Genomic DNA, 7688 nt, shown 5'->3' with positions numbered 1-7688 from the left:
GAGGACATGGGGAGTTAGGAGAAGGGAGTTGGGGGAAATTGGAAGGGGAGGTGAACAATGAGAGACTATGGACTCTGAAAAACAATCTGAAGGGTTTGAAGAGGTGGGGGGGTGGGAGGTTGGGGGAACCTGGTGGTGGGTATTAGAGAGGGCACGGATTGCATGGAGCGCTGGGTGTGGTACAAAAACAATGAATACTGTTATGCTGAAAATAAATTTAAAAAAATGTTTAAAAAAATTTTTTAAAAATAGCCATGGGAGGGAAAGCTTTACATTATAAAAATGATTTTCTGTGGGGGAAGGAAGGAATAGAAATAACAACACTTCCTTAAACATGCCTCAATTTGTGAATTTATTTTGGAACTACAAATACTTTCCATAATTGCAAAACAACATTTAAATTTTAAAAAGGGATTCCTAAAAACTATTTTTTTAAAGAAGTATGCATTTGTATTTACTAATACCTTGTATGCCATATGCTTGATTTTTTATTTTTTTTGGGGGGGGGGTTTTAATCATTTTTTTAAATTTATTTTCAGCATAACAGCATCCACTGTCCTTGCACCACACCCAGCGCTCCATGCAATCCGTGCCCTCCCCAATACCCACCACCTGGCTCCCCCAACCTCCCACCCCCCCACCCCTTCAAACCCTTCAGATTGTTTTTCAGAGTCCACAGTCTCCCACTGTTCACCTCCCCTTCCAATCTCCCCCAACTCCCCTCTCCTAACTCCCCATGTCCTCCATGCCATTCGTTATGCTCCACAAATAAGTGCAACCATATGATAATTGACTCTCTCTGCCCGACTTATTTCACTCAGCATAATCTCTTCCAGTCCCGTCCATGTTGCTATAAAGTTGGGCATTCATCCTTTCTGATGGAGGCACAACACTCCATAGTGTATACGGACCACATCTTCCTTATCCATTCGTCCGTTGAAGGGCATCTTGGCTCCTTCCACAGTTTGGCAACTGTGGCCATGGCTGCTATAAACATTGGGGTACAGATGGCCCTTCCTTCCACCACATTTGTATCTTTGGGGTAAATACCCAGCAGTGCAACTGCAGGGTCACAGGGAAGTTCTATTTTTAATTTCTTGAGGAATCTCCACACTGCTCTCCAAAGAGGCTGCACCAACTTGCATTCCCACCAACAGTGCAAGAGGGTTTAGTGGAACAGAGTGGAGAGCCCAGATGTGGACCCTCAACTCTATGGTCAGTTAATCTTTGACAGAACAGGAAAGAATATACAGTGGAAGAAAGACATTCTCTTTGATGAATGGTGCTGGGAAAACTGGGCAGCTGTATGTAGGGGGGTGAAACTCGACCATTCTCTTACACCGTACACAAAGATAAACTCAAAATGGATAAAAGACCTCAACGTGAGACAGGAATCCATCAGAGTCCTAGAGGTGAACATAGGCAGTAATCTCTTCGATGTCAGCCACAGAGACTTCTTTCAAGATATGTCTCCAAAGGCAAAGGAAACAAAAGCCAAAATAAACTTTTGGGACTTCATCAAAATCAAGGGCTTCTGCACAGCAAGGGAAACAGTCAAGAAAACAAGGAGGCAACCCACGGAATGGGAGATGTTTGCAAATGACAGTACAGACAAAAGATTGATGTCCAGGATCTATAAAGAACTCCTCGGACTCAACACATACAGAACAGATAATCATATCAAAAAATGGGCAGAGGATATGAACAGACACTTCTCCAATGAAGACATACAAATGGCTATCAGACACATGAAAAAAATGTTCATCATCACTAGCCATCAGGGAGATTCAAATTGAAACCACATTGAGATATCACCTTACACCAGTTGGAATGGCCAAAATTAGCAGGACCGGAAGCAACGTGTGTTGGAGGGGATGTGGAGAAAGGGGAACCCTCTTGCACTGTTGGTGGGAATGCAAGTTGGTGTAGCCTCTTTGGAGAGCAGTGTGGAGATTCCTCAAGAAATTAAAAACTATTTTTTTAAAAAAGCCACTGATGATGTGCTCTGTTCCATGCATGATGAAAAAAGTTTCAAGCATTCACCTCAGGTGTCTCCATCCAGCTGGAGACAGACAATCACATTCAGGTTACAGTAGATGTGCAGAATCTGAGTGCTCCACAATGGGATATCAAACATAAAGGAGGAACAGATGAGGTTTAGAAAAGAAGAAGAAATGTCTAAGAAAACATAATGGAGGATGAAGCACTCTGGGCTGGAACTTAAAGAGAGAATAAGGAATTGTTGATTTTTTTAAAAGATTTTATTTATTTATTTGACAGATAAAGATCACAAGTAGGCAGAGAGGCAGGCAGAGAGAGGAAGGGAAGCAGGCTCCCTGCTGAGCAGAGTCTGATGTGGGGCTCGATCCCAGGACCCTGGGACCATGACCTGAGCTGAAGGCAGAGGCTTTAACGCGCTGAGCCACCCAGGCGCCCTGGAATTGCTGATTTGAGTGGGAGAATGAACTTTCTAAGAAGATTTAATAGCAAAATCAAAGGTATACACTTCATAAGACTCAGCAACCTAACACATCTCTATGTGAACTCTTAGAGAATAATGAGTACTTCATGGATTCTTTAAAAAGAAAAATCAAAAAAGTAATTACAAAGCATTCAGAAGACTATCTGGCACATGGCAAGCACTCATAAACAGTATCTGTAATATCTCATTTCTCACTGTAGGTAAATAAGCCTTAAATACATAATGCTTGTTTTTGACACTAATTCTTCAGTGCTTGGAATATTTGCCCAAATTTTGTCTTTCAATGTATCATAGTTAAGTGCCCATACAAACAGCAAGGCTTATCTGTTTTTATCTTCTTTAAGCAGAATGACTTGAATTTGAATTATGGAAAGAACACAAGAAAAAGATGCTTTAAATAAAACTTTTATAATGCAGAATCTATTACATACGTTGGACAATCAAAAGAAAGATCAAACATGCTCACCTTTACCATACTATATGTGAAGATTCCTGAAGGAAAAAGTTCATTTCTGAAAATTGTTCTTTCATCAAAAAGGAATGAGTCAAAGCTATATCTTGAGGAGGAGTCATTACAATGAGTTTAGACACTGTGATGCCCTGACTCTCCAATCAACCAGGAAATACAGTCCAGTCCTCCCATTATTTGTAGACAAGTAACCCCAGTGATGAGTCTTTCCTCCTATTTCCTTATTAGTACTCCACCTGACACTAGAATGCATTTTTCCACTTTGACCAAAAGAGAGAGAGAGTGAGAGAGAGAGACTTGGCACTGTAAAAGCCATCCTCAAAATATGATCATGGAAAAAGACGAATTAAATCCTTGATCATATTTTGAGGATTATTATCACAACGACAGTCTCTCTCTTTTTTTGGGGGGGGCAAAGTGGAAAAGTGCTACTGTCAGGTGGGGTGCTGATAAGGAAATAGGAGGAGACTCATCACTAGGTGAAACAGGTGATAGGAATTAAGGAGTGCACTTATAATGAGCACTGGGTGATGTATGGAATTGCTGAATCACTATATCATACACCAGAAACTAATGTAACACTGTATGTTAACTATACTTGAATTAAATTAAAATATGACCACTGGAGTCATACACAAAAATGGGACACATGGAAAAAGTCAATAATAGAATATTATATGACAGTTCCAACATATAAGATACAATATACAGAAAAATATGCAAATGTCGTTCAGTGAATCACAATGCTGCAGAAAAAGGGAAATGATGCTTTTCTCAGATATCGGCATATTTGACCTAATAAATAATAATTATTAACTTATAACACTAATTGCTTCCTGGTAGGAAAAACAAGAATGCTCTTTGTGATAACATCAGCTACTCAGCAGAGTATAAAAGGGGACAGAGGTGAGGAGACTTTCAAACTCAAGAAACCACTCTTGTGGAAACCCACTTATACCCACTTGTGGAACCCCACTCCTCCCACTGACACCATGGTCAACTCCTGTTGTGGCTCCGTCTGCTCAAAGAGCTCAGGCCAGGAGACCTGCTGCCACCCCAGCTGCTGCCAGACCACCTGCTGCCGCCCCAGCTGCTGTGTGTCCAGCTGCTGCCAGCCCTCCTGCTGTGGTTCCAGCTGCTGTGGCTCCAGCTGCTGCAGGCCTAGCTGCTGCATCTCTAGCTGCTGCCGCCCCACCTGCTGCCAGACCACCTGCTGCCGCCCCACCTGCTATGTGTCCAGCTGCTGCCAGCCCTCCTGCTGTGGTTCCAGCTGCTGTCACTCCAGCTGCTGCAGGCCTAGCTGCTGCATTTCCAGCTGCTGCCGCCCCTCCTGCTGTGGATCCAACTGCGGTGGCTCCAGCTGCTGTGGCACTAGCTGCTGCCTCCCCTCCTCCTGTGGCTCCAGCTGCTGTAGGCCTAGCTGCTGCATTTCCAGCTGCTGCCGCCCCTCCTGCTGTGGATCCAACTGCGGTGGCTCCAGCTGCTGTGGCACTAGCTGCTGCCTCCCCTCCTCCTGTGGCTCCAGCTGCTGTGGCTCCAGCTGCTGCCGCCCCTCCTGCTGCTGCCCCTCCTGCTGCCTGCGCCCAGTCTGTGGCCAGGTCTCCGGCCACACCACCTGCTATCGCCCCACCTGTGTCATCTCCACCTGCCCCCGCCCCATGTGCTGTGCCTCCTCTTGCTGTTGAGCTCCCTGCCCTCTGACTACCATCTCTGCTTACCTCTGCCCCCCAGATATAGACTCTTTTTGTGAGAACCCTTTTTGTGCTGACCTTTAGGACACATGAAATGGGGTTAATGTTGCTCAACTGAGTTTGGTCTCATTATTCTAATGAGCCCATCAGTGTCCCACTGACACTATGAGCATATTCTGGCCTCAGTCCAAATTCTACTTGTGGACCTCTCCCTTTCATCCAAGTGTGAATTTTCTTACAACATACCAATTGTTGTATTGACCAATTCTCCCAAATTCTCCTTAATTTTGAGGCACCAACTCATCAAGCTCAAGGGGCTAAAGTTTGATTGCAGTATTTCTACATTACAGATTTTTATAGTCTCTCTTAATTGTCCAGTGGATTCTTTTATAATTCTTAATCCCCAAATTTTCTTATGTTATAACTCTATGCCAAAATAAACCAACACTTTCCTGTACAAAAATTCTGTGTGTTAGTACTCTTCTTTAAGATTTTCAATGCAGTCACTGGGTATTATATAAGACTGATGAGTCACTGACTTCTACCTCTGAAACCAAAAATACATGTTAATTGAATTTGGATTAAAAAATAAAATAAAATAATAAAAAATAAATTTTAAAAAAAGTTTTTAATGCAGTCTGGACAACTATATTTTACCTATACATGTAGGACAGACAACATGGCTTTGTCAATTTTTCAATAGAGGGAGAGCCCAATTTAGTCACAGCTTCAGTTTCACTGGCAGTCTCTTAAGTTCTTAGATAAAACAGATATTCTTGGGAATTCATGGATAAAAATTGGAGAGAATTTTTTTGGAAAACCTGTAAGAAATTAATGCTCCCTGGGACATCTTTTCCATACTACATATCTGTGAAAGCAGTTAATCGTAATTATAAGGAAAATGAAATTGAATGTAGCTGGGAGGAATTGATGATTTGGGGAAAGCATAATGAAAGGCTGAGGTTGATAAATCAGACATTAAAGGACAGATGTAAAAGTCAGAGGTTTCACTGGCAGCATATAAATGGACTCTCTTAAAGGTTAAATAAAGCTGAGGACCAAGGCTAGGACTTCATCAGAGGAGGAGCAGACCTCCAGAAGTGGTTGTTCATTCAGCCTGGGTAGTTCTGCCATGCCAAGGTCAGGGCCCTAGTTGGGAGAGAAGGAGACCCTGAGATATGAGATGGAGACATCTGGATTGAAGCACTTGAAGATCTTAAGTTCCCAAATTTCCCTGAACCCTCTGAGCTTACAAAAGTGATCAGATTTCCTTGTTGACATTTAGCGCCACCTCCATTCTTGAAGACGATACAGAAGCTTCAGTGTTAAAAAACAGACAATACAAGCTCCTTTCACTACCTTCTCACACCTCACTTTGTCACAGACCAATAACTATGGCTAAGCTATACAACTAACCCAGAGAATGGCTGAACGTGTTCATGGGAGACTATATCCCACAAGATCTAAAGTCTGCTTCATAGATTGTGGTATGGTTTTCCATCAGGAGGCTCATATTGTCCAGTTGTCTCTCTTTTTTTTTTATGTTACCAGCTGTTAGTGATCATCACCTAGGACCATATTTCATTTAGGCATAGCAAAATCATGATATTGCAATTCTACTGTTGCTCTGCCTGCCATTTATTGGCAGGGCTGGGATAATTCCATACAGAGAAACTTCCCCACATCGACATTTAGTAATCCACATGTATAGGAAAGGCAAAATAAATGTTTGATTCTTCCCTTTTATTTACCAGTTTGCATACTCCAAGAGTGATGTAAGAATTTGTTTTCTTAATTTTGCATTAATATGAACTCATAGATTTCAATATACTTGATGGTGAATCAGTCCATTCCAGTTCATATCCCTCTATTGATCCTCAAATAAGCAACTTCAAGTTGGCCTCCAAGACCTAGTAATCTTTGAAAATTCCTCTTTTTCATATAACAGGATATTACAGACTTGTTTGTACACTTCCTTCCCCAGACTTCTAATCAACAATTTCTCTGAGGACCCCCAGTTCCTTTCAGGAGGAAAGAGTATTTGAGACCATAAATTGAAATATGCAGGTGTTCATTACTAGTAAATCACTTTGTTTTAGCTTTTCCAACATTCACAACTAGAAAATATGTATTTAAATGGTAAACCTTGTCATGAGTTTCTACTGAGAACTACGGGGCTTTTACTAAACCTCATATATCTTACTTATAACTCTCATTTCTCCTCTGCCAAAAATGTCTCAATGACACCATTGTATTTACTCGTTTTCTTTATTCTATATTCTATATGTTCTATATGTCCTATATATATTCTATATTCTATGTTTTATATATTCTATATGTTTGTCCAACAGTCTCAGAATACATTACCAATACTAACAACAATATGGATATTGAAAACAAGACTGTTTTTCAGTTGTTTTATTTATTTTTGATCTTCAAATAGTTGCTTTTTATGCCTGGATATACAGTTACATTCTTTTATTATTGTTGTTGTTTTAATGATTTTGAGATTTCAAAAACTTTAATTTTGTTTTATAACCATATAAAATATTGACATGAGTCCAAAGTCAAACCTATAGAACAAGGTATATCCCAAGAATTTAGCTTTTATCCTCTATTTCTCCACTCTGATACTTCCATTATTTTTTGTTTTCTTCTCAGTTTTATTAAGGTACAACTGACATACAAAAATTGCACTTACTTTAAGCATATAATTTGATGTTTTGATATATACAGTTGAAATCAACACCACGTCAAGATAATGAACATCTATCACCCCCTTTATAATTCCTTCCCATCCCCTACCCCCAGTCAACTACCAATCCACTGTCACTATAAATGTTTCCATTTTCTAGAATTTAATGGAATCCTACTATTGTGTACCCTACCTTGCCTTTTCACTCAGCATAATTATATTGAAATTCATGTTGTCATGTGTATCACTAGTTCATTTCTTTTTTTAGCTTATTTTTCTATATTTTCCAAGTTCATGTTTTATTTTAACCCATTCCTCTGTCTCTCCCATGCACGTGTGTGCCATGCTCTC

The 7688-nt window shown here is 40.6% G+C and overlaps 1 protein-coding gene across 6 annotated transcripts; it reads left to right on the top strand.

The window, feature by feature from the left end:
* Positions 1 to 3943: 3943 nt before the first annotated feature.
* LOC111151281 (keratin-associated protein 4-6-like) lies at positions 3944 to 4636 on the top strand. 6 transcript variants are annotated; one of them, XM_022509166.1, is made up of 2 exons: positions 3944 to 4050; positions 4111 to 4636. In XM_022509166.1, the coding sequence occupies exons 1-2, from the start codon at positions 3944 to 3946 to the stop codon at positions 4634 to 4636; spliced, it is 633 nt and encodes a 210-aa protein (XP_022364874.1). The 6 variants fall into 6 exon arrangements, with proteins under 6 accessions (XP_022364874.1, XP_022364878.1, XP_022364875.1 ...); XM_022509170.1 differs by having other exon boundaries at positions 3944 to 4284; positions 4465 to 4636; XM_022509167.1 differs by having other exon boundaries at positions 3944 to 4397; positions 4473 to 4636.
* The last annotated feature ends 3052 nt before the right edge of the window (positions 4637 to 7688 follow it).

This window comes from Enhydra lutris, unplaced genomic scaffold (assembly GCF_002288905.1).
Source record: "Enhydra lutris kenyoni isolate GAN:26980312 unplaced genomic scaffold, ASM228890v2 scaffoldscaffold26, whole genome shotgun sequence".
In the NCBI taxonomy this organism is placed as follows: Eukaryota; Metazoa; Chordata; class Mammalia; order Carnivora; family Mustelidae; genus Enhydra; species Enhydra lutris.
Note: the sequence above shows the minus strand (reverse complement) of the source record. Positions and strands in the feature narration are given on the sequence as shown.

Bases quoted from the DNA above. Each gene is read 5' to 3' on its own strand.
- LOC111151281 (XM_022509164.1), top strand. From the start codon at position 3,944: ATGGTCAACTCCTGTTGTGGCTCCGTCTGCTCAAAGAGCTCAGGCCAG.